Source organism: Poeciliopsis prolifica, unplaced genomic scaffold, assembly GCF_027474105.1.
Source record: "Poeciliopsis prolifica strain line A6 unplaced genomic scaffold, Auburn_PproV2 SCAFFOLD005, whole genome shotgun sequence".
Lineage (NCBI taxonomy): Eukaryota > Metazoa > Chordata > Actinopteri > Cyprinodontiformes > Poeciliidae > Poeciliopsis > Poeciliopsis prolifica.
The window spans coordinates 8,794,534-8,820,133 of NW_026562380.1; the positions used below are offsets into that span (position 1 = coordinate 8,794,534).

At 39.0% G+C, this 25,600-nt stretch overlaps 1 protein-coding gene across 3 annotated transcripts; it reads left to right on the plus strand.

Moving 5' to 3' along the window:
* ldb1a (LIM domain binding 1a) lies at nucleotides 1–24,312 on the plus strand. 3 transcript variants are annotated; one of them, XM_055029463.1, is made up of 12 exons: nucleotides 1–376; nucleotides 3,896–3,996; nucleotides 15,894–15,996; nucleotides 16,295–16,339; nucleotides 18,072–18,147; nucleotides 18,530–18,632; nucleotides 18,751–18,923; nucleotides 19,009–19,131; nucleotides 19,237–19,314; nucleotides 19,415–19,538; nucleotides 20,090–20,232; nucleotides 21,033–21,870. In XM_055029463.1, exons 2-12 carry the CDS (start codon nucleotides 3,969–3,971, stop codon nucleotides 21,246–21,248), a joined length of 1,212 nt encoding a protein of 403 aa, XP_054885438.1. In that variant the 5' UTR covers nucleotides 1–376; nucleotides 3,896–3,968; the 3' UTR covers nucleotides 21,249–21,870. The 3 variants fall into 3 exon arrangements, with proteins under 3 accessions (XP_054885438.1, XP_054885440.1, XP_054885439.1); XM_055029465.1 differs by lacking the exon at nucleotides 21,033–21,870 and adding an exon at nucleotides 21,877–24,312 and having other exon boundaries at nucleotides 8–376; XM_055029464.1 differs by lacking the exons at nucleotides 1–376; nucleotides 3,896–3,996 and adding an exon at nucleotides 12,763–13,213.
* Nucleotides 24,313–25,600: the final 1,288 nt, after the last annotated feature.

Sequence of the window (25,600 nt, forward strand, 5' to 3'; positions counted from 1 at the left end):
CTCGCTTGGGTACCGGGAGATGAGAGGAGAGGAGAAGTGGATCTGGCTGCTGCCTCTGCGTCATATTCATACCAGTGCAGCTGAAAGCTTCCCCCCCGGCCCCCTCCACCTCACCAACAAGCACATCCACCTCCTCTTCTTTCTTCCTTTCCTTCTTCCTTTCCTCCTCATCGTCCAATTTGCACACTGCCAGATCCCCCTCAACCACCACCACCACCACCACCACCAGCACCAGCAGCGTCTCTCCATTTGTGTTTGCTATCTGCACCTGCTTATCACAGCACTCCGTCTCTCTCGACTGGACCTGCTGCGTTGGTGACCTGAGAGGACTTTCATCAAGCAAGTGAGGGAGAGGGGAAGAGAGGGGAAGACAAAGGTAAGCACTGACAGGAAGGATATTTAGGTATGTTTGTGTCTGAAAGAGAGTGTGGAAGAGAAGAAAGAAAGAAAGAAGGAAAGAAAGAAAGAAGGAAAAAAAACAAGAAAAGAAAGAAAGGCAGAGAGAGACAACGAAAGAAAGAGAGAAAGCAAAGAGGTTTAGGACATGTAAAAAAAAAAAAAGCATGAGGAGAAACCGTATGTGGCAGAGACATCAAGAACCACCAGGAGTGTTTTGGGTATTTTGGTGGGATTTATTTTTAAAAAAATGTAGACCGTTGGTGCACAAAAACAAGTATTTGATGTAAAACAACGTGGTGGGAGCAGATGTGTGCCTCAGTCAGTGAGCTTGTGTGCAAGCACTTTGCTGTGTGTCACATATTGTTATTGAGCTGCTGCTATTACGTGTTCCCACGGCGGCGAGAGGGATTCGAATGCAGGCAAGGAGAGGAGGGGCTTCATTATTTTCTCTGAGAGCTTTCCGAGCAATGTGAGGACGTGTTGACAGAGTGGCAATCTCTGCACCTTGAAGAGAGCTTAGAAAGAGTGTGTCTAACAGGGCAGTTTAGTCCTCAACTCAAATCTCTTGAAATGGGTCATAATACCCCTTTACCATTACTTCCCACACACTTCATCTTTTATTTCTTTAACAGGCAGCAGTGGAAATGTCCCCTTTCTCCTCGGCTTTTATTTATTCTGCCGTTCAGAGTCTACAGTAGCAAGATCTGTTAATGTTAAACTACAATCGTGGCAGTTTTACAAGCATCACAGGAAAGCAAAACATATGAGAGAGATGAGCACACAGAGGGAGAGGAAGAGCGAGAAAGACCAAAGGGACAACAAGATCGCTGTGTGCAAAGGGGAAATAAAAACAGGAGAAAAAGGGGGGCCTGGAGGGTTGCTCATTGTATCTTGGTCCTGACAGAAGTGTCTGACATGGTGTATGACATTTAACTGTGATGTCTGTCAGCGCGACGGAGTGTGGAGATTGTGCCTGTCAGCTTTGATTTCGACAGAGACACGTTTATTTGTCTTCTGTGAGTGAATTAGATGACAGACAGAAAACAAGAATCTTAAGTTTGTTGAACTGAGCTTCAACCAGGAGAGTGCGTGGGGGTCAGTCGAGGTGAGGCGGGGTGTTGTTGCTGAGATTTGGCAACATGGTGGTGCCAGCATTGTCTTGTGGGAGGGAAGGCAGTGAAGCTGGTCTCAATGGAATGGGAAAACCATATCATAGGCTGCAAAAGACTCCAGACTGTGCCCGAGTTTCACCTTCCAGCTACAACAAGTAGCGTTGACCAGGACAGGTTTAAATCAGAGCATACATAGGTGTTGCAATGGCCTAGTAAAAGCACAAACCTACTTGAAAATTAATGTTTACTTTGTGTTTGCCTATCATGTAAAATACTCAGGACATATTCTGAGGTTTCATTTGTACAAGGTGAAAGTTTTTATTTCCACACAATGTTTTCCTTTCACTTTTTGCTACGGTGCTTGACATAGAGTACCAGAACACTATATCTACTATAACATCTTTCAGAAATGTTGATATTTTGTTACAAAAATATAATTTCAATGGGAGTCCATTGCAGCAGAAATTGTTATTGCATGCACTGACCACCAGAGCAGCTCTGACTCTATTGTTTATGTTATGGTAGGAAAGTATAAGCCCTGGCTTCAGAAAATTCTATTTTTGATAAATTGTTGGTTTGTAAAATGGTGTTTCAGTTTGTTTCCTTTGTCTTTGTAATGCTGCAAACTTATCAAAAATGAATCCAATCTGAATGTCTACTGATGTCTATTGTGCCTTGCACAACTACACACAGCACAGATTGAAAGTGGTGACGAGACATTTAGCTGTCAGGGTTTTTTTGTGATGTCTGAGCTGAAAGGCCATGTCGTGTTTGTAAAGACCAGTGACTTCATGAAGGAAAAAAATGGAAAAAAAAGTGAGGCGCAATTAATTCTGGCCTTCGCTCCAACCCAATGTTTTGTTAGATCATTAAGATTGAGTGTGCCGGGGTGGATACTTAAGAACACTGCTCAAGAAAGACTGGAGCAATAAAAAATAAAAAAACAGCTAAACTTGTAGACCCTTCAATTTGAGACTCATCCAATGGAAAAATTCGAATGGTTGACGTTCCTTACTCTGAGTCATTAGGTTTTACACGCTACAACCAACTAGTTTAAGCCATGACTTGAAAGTTTTTGCTTAGAAACTCTCTCCATCCAGTCTAACGGAGCTTTCGCTATTTTGCAAAGAATGGTCCAAAATCCTAATCTGTAGTGTGCCAAGCTATCGGGGACGTACCCCAAAAGACTTACAGCTGTGATTACTGCTAGAGGTGGATTTACAAAATACTGACTCAGGAGGGTTGAACACAAAAAGCATGTAATACTTTCCAGACTCTTGAACTTTATAGTTAGGCTCTACTTTGTGTTGGCCAATAACATAAATACTCTGAAGTTTGTGAGAAATGGAAAAAGTTTCAGGCGTTTTTAGGTTTAGAACATAGTGACACTGTGACAGATTAGTTAATGAAACTGTCTATAGTCGTCTGTCGAGAACACGACAACAACAAAGGTATTACATTTCTGGAAGTAAGTTGTGTGCTTGTGCTTGTGTGTGTGAAACTGTAAAAATATGGGCTTTGTGAACAGAATTTATGGACAAAAGCAAAACCAGAGAGGTGGGCAACATGAACAAAATAAAGCCTACAGAGATTAAACAACAAAGCAGAGAGATTTAACAAAGAGAAATAAAAGTACAAGAAAAATAATCATCAAAATAATTGTGGTGACATCTGTGGCCAAGCAAGGCCGTGTACCTGCAGTTTTGTTGGGCCTACACACGTGCATGCTGCATGTACACGTCCTCCGTGCCTCCTGTGGGTCTCCAGTGTCCCTGCGCTCTAGGAGGCCTTTGCATTTTTAATCGATCCTGTCTGTAGTGATTAACACCAGTGTTCTCTCTGCAGCAGAAAAACAAAAAGATGGAGCGGGATTCGGGACGAGAGATGAGAATCTGTCATACATGAGGCACAGTGTGTGTATGCGTGCGCGTTCATGTGTGTGTTTGTTTGGCAGTAATTACCCTCTGCCTCTGGGCTCCTACTGAGAATGTTTATCTCCCACAGCAGCACAGGGCAAAAATAGATGATGCATCACTGCCACACATGCACTCACGCCTTTTGCATTTTTCCCTTTTTCGTCTCTTTTGCCCTAATTGCCTCCCTCCTGCATTCTCCATTTCAAATGTGCATTCGCCCTCACTCTGATCCACATTCCCTCCTCGAGTCTCACACACTGCCTAGACTCTTTCTTCCTGTTTCACTGCTCTCTGGTTTTCCCTCCCACTCATGTTGCAATATGTCTATTAATGATGCAGCTTGAGCACTGCTGCCAACTTCCTGCCTCTGACAGAGAGAGAGGAGTGTGGTTGTGTTGTACATGGCCTGCTTTTTCACCACTCCCTCTTATCTCTCCTCCCCTCTAAGTCTTGTGCTGTTTTCCTCAGAGTTAGCCCATGCGAGCGGCGTGTGGACTGAGTGCAGCTGTTTCGTTCAGAGAGGAGCCCAACATGTGAGAAGATGTCTGTTGGAGGCTGTGCTTGTCCCGGTGAGTGCTCACTCTTTCCTTCCTCCTCTATCTCTGCACTCAGTGGTGCTGTCAGAAAAAAAAAAAGACTTATGCAAAAAGTGCTGCAAAGCACCCTGGAGCCAGCACCAAGCTGTGTGACGTCTGGGTGTTTGTGTGTGTATGTGTTGGTGAAACCAATGCCAGACTTTTTAACACAAGGTTAAAAACTGAAGCTGCCACACTGTGGGATTGAGTTGTTCAGCAGAGCCTCTCAGTCACGCTGGCTTGCTGTGCAGCAGATCAATGGCTCAGAGTTTTACCACAGACAGAAAAACTGAAATATCGATAGGTACTTCATTTGCTGGCAGTTTTTACTCATTTTTGTAGCTTTATCTTTCCACTACAGGTCTGGAAAGATAAAGCCTGCAGGCCTGTTATTGTTTATTTAAAATTGGTAGAGGCTGATGAATAGCCTTTGCCCTCCAACTGTTTGTTATATTATTAAAGTCCTGATAATGCTCTCTATAATATTTAAATGTTCTCATTTTTTGCTCTTTATGGAGTCACTTTGAGTCTGGTAGTTGATTTAGCAGTTATATCAGTCTTACAATCTGCTCAGGAAGCTAGGCTGCAGCCTGCCGCTTTACTAACATCTCGCTTACAGGAGTTTTTATAAGTGAGATGAGTGATACCACTTTAGTTTTTTCACCATTACCGTCAGGTAATAGTTTTTCATACTGACAAATGTTGTCTGTATGACAATGAGAAATTTAGACAGTCAAATTTCTCTCCTTCGAGAAATAGTCAAATTCTTTCAGCTTAATGACTGACAATTCACAGCAACTGGTGGGGAAGGGCTACATTACTTGTGTGTGTCAAGTGAAATTTCCTTGTACAGAATACAACAAAATGCTTCTGAAGTAAGACTTTTTGGAGGCTGGGGGGAAGCAATACAAAGATATAGACATATTGCCGTAGTGTTTGAATGCAGAAACAATAGAAACAGATGTTATCAGCTTACAGCTGGCACCGAAGCACATAGCAATCCTATTTTATATGAGCAGCAGCCATTTTGAACTTTGAACTCAAAGCTGTTCATCAAGCTCCAACTTTATTTTTAATATTGGAATGCATTAAGTAGAACAGAATATAATGCTATCAGGTAATGGTGGATTAGAATTAGGAAATCCCACTGGTGTTTTGACTTGCAGTAGCTTGTGCTAAACCGGGGTGAAACATCCTTTCCAGGTCCAACTCTAACTTCTAAGACACATCCAATGGAGCAAAATTAGTTGACGAGATGAATAGACAAAAAGTTGTTCTTCCCTTCCATCGAAACAACATGAGAACAAAAGAGAAAGGTGAAAATATATCTTCACAAAGATGTCAGTCATTATCTAATTGTGGTTGAATGTTGGTTGGGCAGAAGAAACTAACAAACCAAGGCTGACCTTTAATATTTTTGCTTTGGCAAATATTGGACGGGACCTTTTCAATGTATTTTATTGGATAAATAAAGCCAAGGACTGGTCAACCTTCAATAGGGATAAAATAAGATGTACATGAATGTCCAGTGATTGAAAGATATGATACATTTAACTAAAGGCACCTTGCACCTTCTTCATCATCTCATTAAAAGGACTTCAATCTGTATAGACAGTTTGGCATTTTCTTGTTACCGTTTTAAAATTGTATCTTTTTAAAAGCTTGATAAATCTTATTGGTCTGACATACCAATGCTTGGTTACAACTGAATGAGACTCTACTAACTCACGGGATGTGAAATACATTTAAGCCGCTCTCCCTTGGTGAGTTTTAACAATTAATGAGGGTGCTTAAGATAAAAAAAGAGCTGAATTTGCTTTAAGCTAAGCTACTTATTTTTAAGTGTGACTTTGCACTTTACCTTTCTATGTGTTTAATGTTTCTCTACAGTAATTAATGTTGACGTCTGAGATTAAAAATTGATATTTGCAAAAATTACTCTAAACCTCGCTTGGATGGAGTTCCCACACAGAAGGAAACTCTCTAAAATGTTTCCTTCTGGATGTCTCTATTTGGAAAACAAATAGTTTTGGCCTATTTTAAAAAGCAAATGGCATGGTATGCATAAATGGTTTCTATTATTTTTTTTCTTGTTCTCAATTTGTCTTCTACTGAGAGGGAGATGACTGCCTTGTTTGTGGAAAAAGTGGCAGCAGGGGACGGACTGTGTGGCACGAGGGAGTGAGTATTAGACAGAAATGAAACTATAGCATCTGCATCTGGGAAAATCAAGAGATGGCAGATTGAATTAGAGCTTCAGAATAATTTGAATGAGGCTGCCTTGATTCATTAACAATAGCCCATCAGGCAGTGTATTAGATCTTTTCTTCATTTGTTCCCTTTCCTCCCTCCCATCCAGCTTTCTCGCTGCCTTCTGTAGTTTTCCAACTATCTCTGTCTTCTTTCACTGCCAGACTTTACTGTGGAGCAGCAACTTTTAATCACATCCATGTGTTTTTGAGGGATGTATATAAAAGAACAAAGTGCAGCAGAAAGACCTGCCATCATTCAAAGACTTGCAAGCTACAAATCCTTCCATGCAAATAAGCATGTGCCTGCAGTCTCACACACAGACACACTTCTGTGAGCAGCCTGCTAGGACAAGTTTAGGCTGGTAGATCTCATAGATAAGCTCGCATGCTTCAGTCTCCCTCTTCCTTCTAAGGCACGAGCTGCAAATCATCGTGTTTGCATACTTTGCATTTTCATGGCAGAATAGATGGAAGATCTCCCGAAATGCTTCTGGAGTACTTTTATGGCACAAACAAATTCAAGTTAAAGCTAAACTTTCTATTTGGTGAAGTCATCCTTCTTCGCTTATTGGGTGAGGATTTCACATGATGCAACAGAGGAGTTTTGCACATGTTCTAATAAATAACAGGCTGCTCCCGTCTGTCTTGTTCTTCTGCAACCCCGTGGCATTCTGCTGTTGCTGGGACTTAGCTGTGAATCAGCCCTTTTTGGGCTTTGCTTCATGCATGAAGAAGATTCGTCCTAACACAGAGGAGCCAATCACGTCCTTTGTTCTGGCTAAATGGTAAAAATAGATTGCCTCCGAGCTGAAGATACCCCCACCTCACAACAGCCTGACTCAAGCATGCACTCCCCTCTGCTCACCACTCTCTCTTTCCCTCTCTGAGAGAGAGAAAGAGAGTCTTTGACTCTTGCTTCCCTTGTTGCCTTTCTCCAGGAACAGCAGTGTTACCTCATGCAGAAAGTCATAGTGTCCCCAGTTGGAAAAAGAGTGACTTAAAGCAAGATGGCAGTCAAACACCAAGCACTTTTCTCTCTCATTTTTTATTACTGTTACACAACAACCCCACCACAGCCTCAGCCTTATCTTTGTTGCACTAAAACGCTTGAGTCTCTCAGCCGTTCCCTCTGCTGTTCTCACTTTTTCCCATTCCCTCCGTGGCCTTTTCTCCGAACCCACAGATTTTGTTTGTTAGATCAAAATGGCTGTGTGTGCAGAGGCAGAGAGAAAGAAGGAATGCGTGGGAGAAAGAGATGCTGGGGAATCAGGGAGGGGGGGTTGCGGAGTGGCGCCGAGCTGTGGTGATGTCACATCTGCTTTGGGCTGACAGGATGGCAAAAGAAAGCTGCCATGGGCCTCAGCAGCTGAGAGGAAGGGGAGAAAAATAAATGCCTGAGAAGGAGAGATTTGGATCAAAGCACAAAGTGTATTCTGTAAGAGATCTGCAGAGCGGTGAAAACACGACGGCATGTTTGGAACCAGACTACAGAGGATGATGCTGCTGAGACTGAAAACAAAAAGAGACACTTGTGTCTGCGGTTGCAAGAGAGTGGGCTCAAAGCGCAAGTACACAATTCAACAGGCAACCAAAAATATCAAAAATAAACTATGCTCATAGCAAATGGCACACTGAACACTTGTTGATGATGTTGTTACTTTGAAATAATGGAGGTTTATATGAAACCTGTTGCTGTGTGACAAGATCAGACAATGCTCCTACAAACATAAAATAGATTTCATCTGAAGTATTTGGTCAATAAATTATCCATTGTTATTATTTAAGCAATAAAGAGCTTCTACATCTAGAGCCACAGGATAGAATCACAAAAATTGGCTTATTTGTTACTCAGTTTAAAAGTAGGAATCAAGTTGCAAAGAAAATGCATAATTAAATTGTCTTACAATGTTGTCAACATTCCAACACTGATATCTAAAAACATCAATATACATATTAATTATTTTTTAAATGTAATGCTGCTTAAGACCAAAGAAAAATAAATATTTTATCCAAAAATATTTGGCCACTGAAAATAATGAATTGCTGCATCAACACAGTGCAGCCTGGAGGTGATGAGCCTTTGACTTCTCTGCAGTGGTGTTAAGAAACCCAGCTTGGTTTAATTGCTGCTTTCAGCTGTCCTGCGTAACTGGCTCTCAAGTCTCCATCTTCTTCTTCTCGACAATACTCAATATATTTTTCATGTAGTTTTGGTCAGTCCATTTCGCTGGCCAGTTCAGTCGTGCTATCATGGTTATTAAATTTAAGTTTAATTAGCATGCCAAGTTCAGATAAAAACTTAAAATAGCACCTCCATAAATCTTGTCAGCAGAGGAAATTTTTCTTAAGTTTCTTTGGATGACGTGTGTCTCCACTCTGGGACACTGTTTCCAAACAAAATACAAACCTTATTTCCATTGGTAAAGTGGACTGAGAAGCACACAGCAACAGTCCAGACTTTTTCCAAATTATGGAATGGACATTGTTTTGCGGACTTGTCTTAACTTCAGCACATTTTTTCGTCATCGTCCTTCCACTCAACTTTCTGTTAAGGGAAACTAATGGACACTGTACCGGACAACTGTGAAAGCTGCAGTATTCACCAGCAGAGAACATGTAGGGGGTAATGATTATGTAGGTCATACAATAAGATTTTTGTATCAATAAATACAATCTTTCACTATGCAAAAGCAATATTATATATTTCTCATCAGCTGCAAGTCATGATAATAAGACAGACATAAACACTGCAAATTAATTTTTTAAACATATGAGTTTCCCAGTGACTAAAAAAAAGAGACAGCTATTCAAATACAACATTGTTGTACACTTGAGATCTTTATTCTCACATCTTATCTTTACTTATATTTGGGGTCATCTGAAGCACTATAAAAGAACATTCCACATACCACACTTTTATTTACCATGCTTTGATTTATCCTGCTTTCAGGCTGCTGAGCTTCTTCTTGTCAGCTCACAGTTGCATCCTCAGAGCGCAGTGCTGCTTTAGTCCTGCCTTGTTGCTATCACTACGAGTCAGTTGTCACAACAGTTTCCCTGTCAGGTCTGTGCCTACGCTGTGGTGTCTCCAACAGCAGCAACAAGAGTTTGAACATCCTTTTCAGCACAAAAAGCTTCACTATTGCGCCATGAATTTGTGAAAGGAAGGACTTGTCTGAGTATTTTGGTTTTCAAGGGAGGTTGAATCCACAGTAGTGTACATGACAGCTGTGTTAATCCAGTTGAACAAGGTTAGAGATTCATTGATGAACCTAATTATTAATGAGTCCTTTTATACATCATTATTTAAGACAGTTATTGCTTAAATAAGAAACATGTTGTAGGTAGGCCTGAATGTAATGCAACTCAGTTCTTCATAAAATTATATGGCCATGTTTTTTTTTTGAGTCTATATTCTATAAATACAGGAGGATACATAAGAACTTGTGTGGTACCAGACCAGCTTCCAAAGCCTAAAATAGGCAGTCAGCTCTTTTTCCCAGACATAGTCTTATCAGGAAAAATATGTATATAATAAAGGTGACTGACTGTTTTTAAATTATTTCTGATTGTATTTCAAACATCTTGTTGGATCTAAAATTAATTAGTCCATTTCACTTATTTTACTTCTTAATTTGGTAGAGATTTGCTCCTCTGTCATTGTATGATTCAGGGGGCCTTATTTCAGTTGTAAATATTTAAGCCCACCATTAAAATGTAAGCCCAAACACAAGGAAATGGAATAACCATCAAGGCAAAAGGTATTGAAGACATATTTTGCTTTGAAGACACACTGAAACATTCTGAGCACCGGCCAGCAGAGGGAGATGCTGCACTTTCACCGCTCTCTGCACAAAAGCCAGCCAGTTAAACATAGTCTGAGTAAACAAATGAGAAAATATGCCATCCATCCCGTCCGTCCATCCGTCCGTCCGTCCGTCCGTCCGTCCATCCATCCATCCATTTTCTACCCCCCACTTTGCCAATCTCCGGTAGACTCATTATGTCATTTAAGTATTGCGATTCTGTGCAGACCTGAAAATGTACCATGTTCAAAAAGCTTGACAGTTAGGGCTAGCAAAATTGAACTTGTGTTTTTAATATTAACTTATGTTTAATGTAGAACTATTATAATTGATAGATTCAACCTTTTCTGAATAAAAAAGAAAAGCAGCTGCATTTTGTATTGAAGGCAACTGAGATGAATGATTAACTACATGTAATACAAGTACTTGTTATTGAACCTGGGGTTCAATAACAAGTACACAGTAGTCATGTTATTTTTCCTTAATTTGTACAATATTGCAGCAAATATAGCATTTGGAGACAATTTCTTGTGCCTCTTGAAAATGTCATTTTATTTATTTATTTATTTTTTATTATTATTGGTTCTTTGGGCTTTTTCAATCTTGTTTTAGTATGTACATTTTATATGAACAAGGAAGTAGTTAGGAACATTATCTCAGTTCATCAGCAGGTCAGGGAAGCAAACATTTATCATTGAGAGTTTGAGTGTACTATTCCTGAACATTTTTTTACTTTAAGTTGATTCACTTTTGAGGTCTGACCAGAGCACCTTTTTCTTTCTTAGTGTGTCCATCACATGTTTGGTGCTGACAGTTTTTCAGTTGACAAATTGTTCCGTCTGAGCCGTGGATCACTGCAGCTCCTCCAGAGTTACCAGCTTTTTGACTGCTTCTCTGAGTGATGATTGCCCGATCTCTGACTTTAAGAGGACAATTGCAGCTTTTTGGTTGTGCTACACTTTTTCCAATACAAGCCCATTATAAAATAGATCTTACCGTCATAACAAGATAGAAGTTGAGGAAGATGCAGCAGTATGAATAACTGTCTTAGACACTGTACTTGTGCTTTTCTGTTTGATGGAATATTAAATCTAAATTCACACTTTGATTTTATGTTTTTGTTTTGTGCCTGGTGTGAGATTTATACTGTGAGAATAGCTGTAGGTCAAATGCACTTCTTCACTCTGCTGCATTCCAGGCTTATTGAGTTCCACAAACTGAGTGGCAGCTAAAGTGAAAGCCTCAACAAATGGGCTTTAAATGCACCCTGAGACCACAAAAGGTTTTCTATCCTTCAGATATATTGCTTGTAAACACAAGAGTGGATATTGACTGAAAGTGAGGCTGCAGATCACATAACTTTAAGGCTATGACAGGCTTAGAGCTGCAGTCCAAATAAGGAAGCATTTGAAAAGTTGGCTGGAATTACATAGATTTTCTGAATGGAACATTTTAATCAACCTAAGTGACTTTGAGAGAGATTTTGAATTGATGAAGAATATCTTTTACTCATTATGAAGTTTAGAACAGACAGACTTTTTGTGATTAAAATATTATCACATACAACTCTGTGGGACATAATCCAAACAATTATTTGTTTGTGGTAAACGCTAAACTTGGCAAATTCAATGGGAAAAAAGCCTATAGACCTTGTGTTTGTTTATTGTTCACATTAATTTATGCAGAACTGTTATAATAAAGCTAATAAGATGATATAAGATCATCTTAAAAACACCAAAGCAAACAGGCACACAATTTTAGGAAAAAAAGTTTTGAGTAAAATGCAATTTCTGATTTTAAATGAACATATCCACATTAAGCCAGCCAGTCTTAACTCTTCTGCACTGGCTTCCCATTCCAGAATTCATTTAAAGGCACTTCTTAGTGCATTTTAAGTCCTAAATAGATAAGCTCTTTCATACATTTCATTTCATTCCATGTTCATATCTATCTAACACTGAGAAAGAGTCTTAGCAAAACATGGTGGTGGTAGCATCATAATCTGGGGTTACTTTTCTTCAGATGGAATGAAACCAATGTTTCTAAAGCGGACTGAATAATGAATTTTGAGCCAAACCCGTTTGTGGTCAGCTGGAGATTACTTTAAAAAAAGTTTTATTAACAAGTTTATTGTTACAAAGACAAGGATTTTTTCTCCTAACTGGTGAGGAAGAAAACAACCAAGTATAGAGAAGAAGAATTTTGTATTCCCATTATCCCAGTGAGTCAAAAAATACATCCAATGTAACAAAAATAATGACTTTAGAAACATTTTGGGATGGCCGAGTCAAAGCCCAGAACCAAGTTCAACAGAAAATCTGACAGATGAAGAAGAGTGAGGTTACGAGATGTACTAGATGTAGTAGAATAATGAATGCTGAAATTGAAAACAAAGGGTTTTTCAATTAATTATGCATTTAAAGGAGTGATTATTCATTGAGCTTTTTTCAGCTTTTTAAAAACTCAATTTAAGTTGTGATGGATGAATGTCACATCACATATGGAAGAAATTGATGATTTGTAATAGCATCATTGGCATTTTAAATTTTAAAAGGAGTGTCAATAGTCTTTTGAGAGCCACAGTATACACACCATAAGAGTGCATATTTCTTAACATTTTCATTATCCTTTAATATAAGATAAATTGCTTTGTGGAAAAAGAATTGTTCCTCTCAATGGGAACCCACCTTGTTCCACGCTGGAGGCCAATGGCACACTGATGAGATCCAGACAAAACAAATTGGGGGCCCAGTGAGGGAGAGAAGGAAGGAGGCCTGTTTTTGTCCGGCTCTGTGAGTCGGGATGGGCGGAGGAGCCTGGAGGAGGCGGGGTCTTCGTTTGTTCGCGTCTCGGCTGCAGGAACAAAGGGGTCCTGTAGTAGTACAAGCATAGGTATCACGGTCGTCCTAGCTAATGTCTGCTAAAACGTAGGCATTGTATAATTCCGGGTCGGTTGAAATCAGTGGAAGTCGCGGGAGGCTTTTTTTTCCTGTCACATGGCCGCCGCCTTTTGGACCTTGAGAGTAAATTACCAACGGTAAACGCTGGAGCTTTCTCCATCCTGCCGCTCCGGTTAGCAGCGAGGCTAGCTGGCAAGAAACACCGAGCCGAGGCGTTGAACGACGCCGACTTTTTCTGAACCATTCTCTGCAGGTAGCTAAAAACTTTTAGCTACACATATTCATTTGCAAGCCTGTTTAACAAAGAAACACTGAAACAGGACGCTGGTTGGCAATAAGAACTTAAAGGCAAGCGGTGATTACAGTGGTCATTTAGCTAGTAGGTTAATAGCTTAGCAATGGCATCCGTCTTTAAACGGTTACCGTTAATGAGGACGGCCCAGCAGTTAGTGCCCGCCTGGTCCCGACAGGTAAACTGGATGTTGCCACACTCTTAAATGTATACGGTGCATTATTGCTCACAGGGGTATAACATGACTCTGCTGACCTGCTGTGGAAGTATGCTGAAGAGTGTTTGCACATTGATGTTTTATTGGCTGAGGGCCATCCTCTGGATGCAGCTCTATTGTTTGCAGTGAAGGAGTTTGGGCGGACTAAATTACACCAAGGTCTTTTTATGTGCAGTTAACCTCTGTGAGATCGGAAGCGCCTCAGCACTTCTTATGTTTGAATGATTTATTTATTTATAGATATATATAGTACTTTAAAAACCTGGTTATTACCACTTAGTGTTTTTTCTTGCTTTAATTGCGTTAGAGATGCTTGTAATTTATTTTCACAGTCTTTTGACTTAGAAAATCTGTGAACATTTGTCTTTTGATGCCTTGAAGAGCTGTACATGGGTCGTTTCTTTTAGATTTAATGTTTTTTGGGGGTGGATAGGCCTGATTTAAAGCAAGTGTTGTTTACAGTAAAGTAGTTTAGGTGGACTAAATTACTGCATGAGATGCCTTTACAGTTCCCATAGGATGAAAGCTGCTTAAAGGCTGCAGTTATTTACCTTCAACTCGTATTACTTTAGGGTAGCTGGTTATTTGAACCTGTCTCAAAAACATTTGGGGATTTTGCTTATTTAAATCATGTCTTTTTTAGGTTTTAGTAAAGTGATTTTGTTTTTATTTTTGGAAGCTATTACATTCCATCCTTACCAAAGGTGCATCCATTAGCCTTTCCTGCTTATTTTTATTTATTTTTCTCTTCTTCTATTTGTTCTGACCTTCCAGTTCATATTCTGAATAATTTAATCTTTTTTATCACACAAAGAAAAACAGATGGATGTTCTGCAAGTTATATAAATGGGAAAGTAAGTTTTGAAGAAAAAATTAACAAGGTCATATGAATGTATGCATCAAAGCATATGTCTATAATGTTTACTTTAAAGATGTCAAATTATTATTATTATTATTTTTTACTGACTGCTGTGCTTTTTCAATATGCATAAATCTACTTTGTTGAAACAAAGAGTTTAAATGTAGGACTGAATGCAGACCGGGACTAATGAACAGTATTCTTGGGGAGCAGGTGAAAAGGTCAGATGTAAAGCACATAATGCCATTGTTGAGTTTTCCACTGCAGGTTTAGCCCTTATGATAATAGGGAGTGGAGAATGACCTGCCTTGACTCTTGGATTTACTCAAGAAAGAAGGAAGAGGTTGAAAGCAAATGAAGGAGGGGTCCTATTTGTCCAAGGGATTGGCTTCCCTTTTTACCCAAGTTAATTTGCGTATTGCAATCACTTTTTGGGGGAGTAGTCTCCTTACGGTTCCTTCTTATAACTTCACAAAAACTGATGAGAAAATATTGAAATGAAATTCTTGTAAGATTTGATTCTTTCTTTGCTGGTGTTTGTCCTTAGTGTGTGTGTGTGTGTGTTCCCTGCTGTTTTTAATTAGGTATGATCCTGTTTTCTTTTGCCAAAGTGACAGTGACAGACTGTTGTGCATAGATATTGAATTAAAGGAACATTGTGCTGCCCTCAGGTGTCTTGTCTGAGAATATTTGATCTGAAAAGTGTAACGTGTTAACATTTTTAACAGTGAAAGCGTACGTTTAGCAAGCTTTTAGGAGTGTTACATCTATGACTGCAAAGAATCCGGACCACGTACATTAAATTCATCACGCATTAGAAATATTGTTTGCATTTGTGGAAAAACAACGCTGAATAAAAGGGCTATGTCTACCAAATCTGGGTCAAATTTCCAGGGCTTATACTCTTACTTTTTCAGTTCAGTACTGTGATTATTTCTGAAATATTCTTGTTTGAACATGTTTACATGAAGTTGTGGATCATGCTGTTTGTGCATACGCATCTCAAGCAGAGCTGCAGAATGGATTTTTTTTTTTTCAAAACATTGTTTGAACATTGCTGGGTTGTCTGGGAAGAAAAGGGTTAACAGCAGCCAGCGTATGGAGTAGGGGGATGGGTACTCTGTGCAACTTAAGGGGGGAGTCATGCACACACACATACACAAAGAGTAAAAAGATTGTTTTCTTCTGGGATCACGCATCTAATGCAGATGGCTGCATGAAAAGGTACAAAAAAAATGACAACAAACCAGGCCACCTTTGCTTTCATCTGCCTACTTGACTGATTATTTGCCTCAGATGTGCGAAGGCTAATAAATGCCCTCATGATGATTTTTTTTGTCCATTTAGTAGATTGAAGATGCATTAGATAATGAATGCGGCAGGAAATTGTTTTTGCAGCATGCTTTCATTTGAGAAAATCGCAACCAAATCATCCAACATTAGATTACTTAGTTGATGCTGTGATTTGAATGCAGTAAATCCAAAGTAATCTAAATCTCCTTTTTAATTCTCTGCTCCCTTCCCCCCCCAACCTCTTCTCCTTTTTTTTTTTTTTTTCTGTGCAGGCTGTTCGTCAAAATCATTCAAACTGTACTCTCCTAAGGAACCCCCCAACGGTGGCAGCTTTCCCCCCTTCCACCCAGGCGCTATGCTGGACAGAGATGTGGGGTAGGTATCAGTTTCAGCATTGAAGGAGAGGGTTCTAAAACTTGAACAACTCACAACAATATGGTTATCTTGATCTATATAAGTGTACATTTGTGTCCTGTTCAGGGTTTTTTCTTTTAGTCTTACTCTGCGATATGTTTTGAATTATTTACAGATATAAATCGACAAGTGATATGTTTTGATCCTTGCATCTTAAAAATTTAAATGTGATTCTTTAACATTATATAACATAGAGTTTTAAGTCTTTGGTAATGATCTGCATTTGTAAGATTTATTTTTTTTTTTTCTACATTTTTAGGCCTACACCTATGTACCCACCGTCATACATGGAACCTGGAATGGGGTGAGCATGCTCAGCTTGGAACATATGTTCATCTAGTTGGTCTAAATGTACATTTTATGTATGCAACCCAAATATATTTTCTGTCAGAACTTAATATTCTGGAATCTTTTGTTTAACCTTGTTTATCAGCTATGTGGGATATAAGGGTTCATTTGCAGCCTTAAAGTCTGCCATGACCTGTGTGGTTTTAAAACCAAGACTGTGTTAGGCATTAAACAAAGCACTGAAACTAAAAATGTAACTTTTACTAATGGAATAATGATACTTGGTTGTAATTTTTTTGCAATAATATAAAGTATTTAAAAAATCAGTTTATGTTTTGGTCCTTTGCAATAGATTGCAGGGCTATAAATGTATCGCATTGCATAGAGACAAACACAAAGAATTCTCCTTAATAAACCCAATACATAGTTTGGGTTTTCACATACACCAAGCAGATTAAACTGCATCTGTAATAATATTTCAAAGTATATCTATATTCATTGATGCTGCCATGGAACAGTCATAAAATGAGAAGTCATAGTTTTCACAATTTTTCCAAATACAATTCCAAATAATCTGTCTTTAGCTTGGAAGCAATTCTTGATGTGTTATATTTCAAGTTTTATGCTCTCCCTAATGTTGATCCCCACTGCTGATACTGATTCGTAGTGACTGAGATTCTAAAAGTCACTATGGTAGGGACATTCTGAGTGAGCAGAAATGAGGCTTATTTAAATCTGATGGCACCACAGTGTTCATTGATATCATTAGTTATGTTGCTAACATGCTGCCCAAGCTGAATCCGAGAACATCTCCTGATGCTGGAGTGTTGCTACTTCAGACTCCAGAATGAGCCGTCAGTGAAATTAGAACGCTGCATCACTAATATCACATTGTTTCATAGCAGTTATGTCTCAGAAGCAAAGCATGTTGCTACAGACATTAAAATGTCTGACTGTTGGAGTTTTAATTAACTGTACTGATCTCAATTCCCATGTGGATGCACGAAAGTGAGGGGATAAAGTTATTTTTGTAAAAATAAAAACTGTTAAACTCTAATCATTTTGTGACAGCTTTAGATTTATTCCTTACAATTTTTCTGGTAAAGGAATAACTGCACTAAACTGAAGGAAGTTGAAGCACTTTAGTGCAACAATGGGAAAAAGACAGCATTAAGTTTCAATTTACAACCAGGCTTTGTACAGCAAGAAGTTGTGAACATTTCACAACACTTGCACTCTCTCTCACTCAACAGAATTAAAATCACTTTTAATAAAAGCGTGTGAGATATCTCCCGATGGAGCAAGTCAGCAGCTTCATGACAACTTCCTTTTAATTTCTCATTTGCTGACGAGACACAATCCTGGAGCATCAGATTGTTTTGAATATGTATCTCTGAAAATAAACACTGTCTCATTCCTAAAAAGGATTTTAATGAGAGGGTTTCTTCCCCTGGCCTCAACAAACACCAAGAGAGGAAATTTATGCTTTAATTAATATTTCACCTAAGCTTTGCTGCTCTTTACCTAAATGTGAACACTATGATTACAACATGGGATGTAATCTCAGTTAATTTGATTGAACTGTTTGCAAATTCAAAACATTCCTATGTTTAGATATCTATTAACTCCTCCATTCAGAGTAATATTTTAGGATTTTAAACAATTTCTGTTCTGTGCCACAAATGATTGCTTGTTACTTATTTTTAATTAATTATGTATTTGACATTTGACTCATCTTATTGTTTCAGGAGACCCACACCGTATGGGAACCAGACAGATTACCGGATATATGAGCTAAACAAAAGATTACAGAATTGGACAGAAGTGAGTGCTGTTTCTAGCTCAGATCAAAGTTGACTCTTTGAAGCTTTTATTCACATTTTTGCCTCACCTAAGGCATTTATGTTTTCAGTGTAGATGAGACAACAAGCCCATCTAAGCTGACCACTGAGCATATTTAGAATTTTACCCATAGTTCATTGCCCTTCAATGTCTAATATACTTAAACATGCTTTGTTTAAAGTGTTTTCCAAACTTATTTTTTGGACGTTGCACAACAAACACACATTGTAAGAGTTTCAAGTTCTTTTTAAGATGTTGGTGTATTTAATTAGTTTTAGATGCATTCTCCTCTGTTCCTTTTCTCTGTAGACAAAGTACATTTTGTCCAACCACTTCTGATAGATTAATCTACCTCTGCTTTCAGGACTGTGACAATCTCTGGTGGGATGCCTTCACTACAGAGTTTTTTGAGGATGACGCCATGCTTACAGTCACTTTCTGTCTGGAAGATGGTCCCAAACGATATAGTGAGAGATTCTTTACTGTTGCTTATGTGGACTTTGTATTTCTTTGACGTCCTGTCTCTTTTGTTTCGCCACTGTGTTTTACATTGTTGTTTTCTTTTTTCCCACGATTTGTTCACAGCGATCGGCAGGACGTTGATTCCTCGATACTTCAGAAGTATTTTTGAGGGAGGTGCGACAGAGCTGTTCTACGTTTTGAAACATCCAAAGGAGTCTTTTCACAGTAACTTTGTGTCTCTTGACTGTGACCAGTGCACCATGGTGACTCAAAATGGCAAACCCATGTTTACACAGGTAAATGTTTTGGTTCTTTTCTCCTTCTTGGCTAATAAAAAGCTAATTTTCTCCAGTTCCTCTGACTGTCTCTCCTGTGGATTAGGTGTGTGTTGAGGGTCGCCTGTATCTAGAATTTATGTTTGATGACATGATGAGAATCAAGACATGGCACTTCAGCATCAGGCAACACAGAGAGGTTTTGCCAAGGAGCATTTTGGCTATGCATGTAAGCCTGACATAAAATTGCACTAATGGAAATTTGCATGCATTAAAAACTTTTTCATTCCATATTCTATTTTATTAATTCACCTTTTTCATCTTAACTGCTAAGGATCCTCAGATGCTCGATCAACTAGCTAAAAACATCACCAGGTGTGGGCTGTCCAACTCGACGCTCAACTACCTCCGTGTAAGATAGATTTCTTTTAAACCTTCTCTGCTTTTTTTCCCCCCTTACTTTGAGTGTTAAGGTAAAATTTGACATACGTTACCTTTTTATTTCCCTGAAGTTATGTGTGATATTGGAGCCGATGCAGGAGTTGATGTCCAGACACAAGACTTACAGTTTGAGTCCAAGGGACTGTCTGAAAACCTGTCTTTTCCAGAAGTGGCAAAGGATGGTAGCACCCCCAGGTAACCCCTGAGAGCATCTTTTCCTCAGTTCATCTTATGCTCCTAAACTATGCTGTATTCACCAACCAATTCCATGATGCAATGTGCTGAAAACTTATTGTACTTTGTATTTTGTCAGAGTACAATCACAAGCCTAAATATATATTTTCTATTTTATGTGGCACACCTGCATAACACTGTACATAATTGTGATTTGGAAGAGAAATGATGGAGCCGTATCCACCAAGCAACATAATGCTCTTCTTTTTAAAAAGATTTGTCTGACGTTTGTTCCCAAATGTCCATCTTCATAAAAAGCCCATTGGCAGGTCAAATCGAAATGATGAGAATCTGTGGCAAGACTTGAAATTGACATTCAGATTTTCACCATCCTGTAAATCTTTTATACCCACTTCAATCATGTGTTGCATAAAATCCCAATAAACTAAGCTGAAGTTTGTAGTTGTCCCATTAAGGGGGTGTGAATACTTTAGCTGGGTACTGTAGTTTCAGAAGTGCAGATGATATGAAAACCATTCCACTAAACGCAGCTTCTCTAATCTGTGTGGCAGCTGAGCCAGCAAGACAAGCTCCAAACAAGCGGCGGAAAAGGAAAGTGTCCGGCGGAAGCAACGTGAGCTCCGGCGGAGGCGGCAATAACAACAGCAACAGCAAAAAGAAGAGTCCGGCCAACAGTTTCTCACTCTCCACCCAGGTATCTGTAAGCATTACTACTTCCTGACTGACCTACAGTTGATTGTGACAAGCAGAAGAGCAGTGAGGTTATAAAGTAATTTGATGTGTCGTAAACCAAACAGCAGGTGAGGACGGTCTAAATGTGGTTTGGGTCAGACAGGGTTCAGGGATAAGTTTACTCTTCCCAAACTTAAACCTAATTAGTGACATGCTAAACTTCTCATGTGTACCAGTAATGGGCAGTCTCTGGTCCTCTGGTGCCAGAGTTCATGTCAAGGATGCACATGAGATCTCACTTTTTGATTAGTGCAGAATGTATTTTTGGGGCGTGCAGCTGAGTGACCTTGTTGTGATTTTTAATTTAATTTTATTTTTTCATTGTAACAGTTGGGTTTGGTGTTGGCTACAACCAAGCTCATCAAAGTGCCTGATTCACACATAACACCTGTCTTTGCCTTCATGATTGCTTGATTGAGCAAATGAGACCCGAGGTGGAATGACCCCCCCCCAGCTGTGTCAACCCTGGTTCTTGGAGTAGTAAGACAGATGCCCCAACAAAACCTTGCCCTGTTAAGTTTAACTGTAATGGGTTAATCACTCAAAATTTAGAGGTTTTTGTTTTTCCGTGAAATGTGGCTTGTGTAGCATATAATGCGTTTCATTCATTAAGGTCAGTTTGAATGACTAAAAATTGAACCCAGTTGGTTTGCACCACATGGGGAATATACTCCCATTTAGTCGTCGTACAGCCATTCATTGCGCGAGCACCCCCCCAGTATTATGGGGATAATGTGTACCGGCCCTTGCTGTCCCCTTTAGGATGTGATGATGGTGGGAGAGCCCACACTGATGGGAGGGGAGTTTGGTGACGAAGACGAGCGTCTGATCACACGACTGGAGAACACGCAGTACGATGGGGCGAATGGCCTGGACGATGAGGACAGTTTCAACAGCTCGCCTGCACTAGGGGCACACTCGCCCTGGAACAGCAAAGCCCCCTCCAGTCAGGAGGGCAAGAATGACAACTCCCAGTAGACTGTTGAGGTCGAAGCCAGATGTAAAAAATTTAAAGTTAAAAACTACTGGAACCTTGCCTCAGCCATGACAATAGCAGGATGGTTGAGGGAGGGCTGCACCGAGCACTTCTATTGAATTGATGTTTAAAACTGTACCATCGCTGGGAAAGCAGTCAGTAAGAGAAATTAAAACCGGTGGGCTGATGCTTGAAGCAAAACTCTGAATCTCCTGCAGATTGTTGCACATAATTAGTGGTGCTCAGCCTCGTCCCCTCCGTCGCTTTGGCTGTTGTCAGTCCTCTTAAAGGAGCAGTAATGGTGTTGTTCGCCTGTGCGTCCACTCTCACCACAAACCTGAGCCAATGTTGACGTGTCCCATCAGAATACTCACTGCTGCGGTCACGTTGGTGGGTTTTTGTTCCAACCTCGGGTCTCTCAGCTGTGCGTTATTTTTGTGTTTTTTTTCCTCCCCTTGAAGACGCACGTCATTGTTTGTTTTCATCTCACTGTCACTGAAAGAAAAAATGCTTAGCCTTAATTTTACCTTAACCTGACCTTTTTGCAGGCTGTAAACATTCAACTATGTGCACTTAAAGTGTCAAAATTCAACGTTCAGTTTTTAAAAACTCAATTATTTGTTTTTGTAGGACCTGGTTGGAACAAAAACCTGTACAGTGCCGGAGCTTGAGGACCGGAGTTGAGAACCACTACGCAAAATCTCTTAACACACACTCACACATTCACCTACACACGCACTCAAGCACACACCCATGCACACACACACCCACGCAGACAGACCAGTCCACGCAACAACAAACACTGTCGCCTACATCTGTGGCCCCAAACAGTGAGGTACTGGAAAGAGATGGTACGCAGCATATCTGGACCAGAGCACCAGACGCCACAAAGTTGTTTTTATTTTCTATATTTTAGATCTGTTTTTTTTTTTTTTTTTTTTAATGTAAAGTATTTGAAAAAACCGGCAAGCAAACAGTAACACCCCAGGATTTTCTTTGCACTGTTTTCCACTATTAATGGCAGTCTATTTTTCTTATGAAATTGACATGTATTTTTTTTTCTATTACTGCTTATGTAAGAAATGTAAAACATTTGAGACTTTCAGTATATTAATGTACAATTATTGCTATTAAATCATTTTTAATGTGGTGATAATAACTCTGTAAGCTTTTGTCATCCATCATCTGGCAGAGGTGTGGACCTGAGTCAAACATTTAATTATTTTAGACACGACTTAAGGAAATCACAAGAGTAGAATCTCAGTTTGGACTTTACCGCTATTGACTTGTGACTTCATTTGGATTGAAGCTTTTCAACTTGGAAATGGTTGAAATTTTGTCTCATACAAAAAGTATGTTTTTCAACATATTTTTTTTGCCATTTTTTGAATCAAATAATGTTAATATTTACTGTATTTACCTACAGGACATATTTTGGGGGGAACGTTAGTAAATACATGTTTGACTGCTTGTGACAAGAAAACACAACTGTTAAATCATACTAACACGCTTTAGAAATTAGGATTACTTTTTTTTTTAGTTGAATATTTGAGCAGATTCCTGGCTTAAAGAAAGTTCTAAGTTTAAGATTTTAGATCTGACCTGAAACTTGAACATCTTGGGTTTAGACTTGACTTGGGATTGGCAAAACAGTGACTTTCTCCCACCTCTGCTATCTGACCTCAGTAATAAACAGTTTGTTTGTACTACTGCGCTACAGCTAATCTGATGCGAATCCAAAGCAGAACTGCGGTTAATTGTTTCCCCACTAAATCTTCATCTAACGTCCCATCCTTGCAAAGCTGTCTATTTTGTCCTTAAATCTCTTATTCTTCAGGAGGGTATGGGAGCAGGGTTCTTCAGAAAAATATAGTAACAGAAAACTCGAATTTGCTACTCAGAATATTTTAAAAATCAAGTTTTAACTGGATTGTAAAATAGGAAAACTTTTGTATTAAGCTTCCCAGCAATGTTTTTAAATTACAACAAAGAAAGCTGCAGACCAAGGAGCTCCATGTAAAGACTCTTACACACTGCGCTGTTTTTATTTTTAATATTTTTGTTGGCTTTCCTCATGTTTGTGTCTGTGCTTGTATATTTTTAGGTAGTACTTTCTGTAAAAGTTCTATGTATTCCTTTGAACTATGAGAAACTCAATCTAATGTAAAGAGATGGAAAAAAAAAAAGCCCTGTAAGTTGTTTTAAAAAACATGATTTTTAATGGTACAATCACTGATGAAATAACTTTACCTTCATTTTAGCAAACTATTTATTTTTCTATGTACTGATGTTCTGTTCAGGTTTAACCCATCTGTACAATACTCATGATACCCGGAGGAATTTGTGCTGCTGCTGAGTCAGAATGCTTATCACAGTGATGCGGTGTTTGACATAAATCTGTTGCTTTCTTTGTAAAAACACGTCATAGCTGTGCCATAAGTTTCTGCTCTCTGAAAGTCACATCCTTGTAAATAAATAGATATTTCTGCTTTTTCTGTGCCACAGTGGTGCAGCTTTCGATAAGACTTAAATTTATTAAAAACTTTTTACACATTTTTATTATTAAATCCCGTAACTACATCAATAATTTGGGGTAAATTCTCCCATGTAGTTGGTAAATCGATGCATTTGCAAGTTGCTGTCAGTGTGCAGGTACACACATAGTGAAACTGTGAAACTCCCGATTCGTCCACCAGGGGTCCCCCTAAGCACCAGACTGAGCAGCGGGACAGTTTCCTCCACCATCGTGTACAAAATCCACAACAAGCTGTCGTGTTTTAAACCCTTTTTTCCAACTGTCTCCCAGTGCCTCCTAGGCTATTTTTTATTTGTGGTGTATCAGTTCAGAAGGCGGACATGAAATCAGACGCAGGGTCGACTCACCCTGTGCTCTTGACATGTTGATATAATATGGGAAATATAAGTGTGTGAGGCAGAGAAAAGGCAATGCACCTGTAGCTGGCTCTTGTAGCACCTCATCACAGGGGTGGTTTTATATATTCCTTTGCCAGGTTTCTGTCAGTAATAATTATTGTATGTTATCAATAAAGATGGATTTTCACTGAATATCAGTTGTCATTGGAAAAAAGACAAAAAAGTGTACTACTCTTAAAATTATTTTTTCCAAAGACGTTTTAGTTATATAACAGAATATAGACAATTTAGAGGATTAAAGAATAGTGGAATTTGAAATTATGACACCACTCCTTACACAGCATAGTGAGTAGATCAATCTTGTCATACTGCTGAGCCCTCAGAGTAGGGCGGAGAAAGTTGTGGGATAAGCTTTGACTAAAATGATGGAGAAACACCTAAACCTTTGAAAGTAAATAACAGCAGATCAAGAGGTTGGCTACATTTTGAGATTTTTCAGACATCTTCCATTTAATTTTTACAAAAGAATGACACCATCAGTCATTACATAGATCAGTTTTTCTTATATGGTTGGACTGTGCAAATATCTACAACCCACACAAGAAAATTTAGCTATAATTATATTTATCAAAAACATAAATAAAATCATTGCTCCTCAAAAATTCCAACAGATAATTTTAAAATTTTTAGAAGACATTTATCCAAGCAAGGATTTTTTTTCTTCAAAAGATCATTCAGTATTTGTGGTGTATACTCATTTACTTAGTTGTTTGGATAGTAAAAGCTGCAGACAGAGCAACATAAAGCTGTAAATTGAAAGAGAAATATGTGTACTGTTGGGTGATGTGGAGTTTATAGCGCTATTCAAAAATTTCTACATGTCGAAAAGTTTTGCCACATTTGCTGGATTTGCTAAATCACTGGTTTTCAATCCTGTTCCTTGGGAAGCTCTGAATCATATCATTGCATTACCTCCTCAGCTGCTGCAGAAGTCTGTTAATTACCCATTTATTGAAACTAGATGTGTAGAGCCAGATGAACCCCCAAAACATATACAGAACCTGAGAATGAATTGTGGCCACCTGTAAATGAGGCTCCTTATGGCTTTTCTGTTTCCACGCTCTCCCGAATCCCATATTTGTGGAGAGTGTAATTGATAGTTGACACATATTTAAAGCTTCTTCCAACTGAGCTGTGGATCGCTGGAGCTCCTCCGAAGTTATTTTCTGATCTGGGTCAAGTGGTTGAAGTGGTGGATTCAGTATTTGCTCAAGTAGTCTTATTAACTGAAGCTGAGCACTGTTGGTAAAGTTAAAAGAAAGTCACAGTTACTGAGTCCAGGAAATTACAAATCTAGGGATACACTTTTATTAATTATTTTTAGACTGTTAGTGTTGGTGAAGAACTTCACACCAATGCATAATAACGAATTGCTTCTCTTCACATACAGAAATTAACTTCTAAAATCAAATATTATTTA

Bases quoted from the DNA above. Each gene is read 5' to 3' on its own strand.
- ldb1a (XM_055029463.1), top strand. From the start codon at position 3,969: ATGTCTGTTGGAGGCTGTGCTTGTCCCG. The intron at 18,633-18,750 runs GTGAGAGATTCT...ATTTGTTCACAG, and splicing joins AGATGGTCCCAAACGATATA to CGATCGGCAGGACGTTGATT. The intron at 19,132-19,236 runs GTAAGCCTGACA...TTAACTGCTAAG, and splicing joins GGAGCATTTTGGCTATGCAT to GATCCTCAGATGCTCGATCA.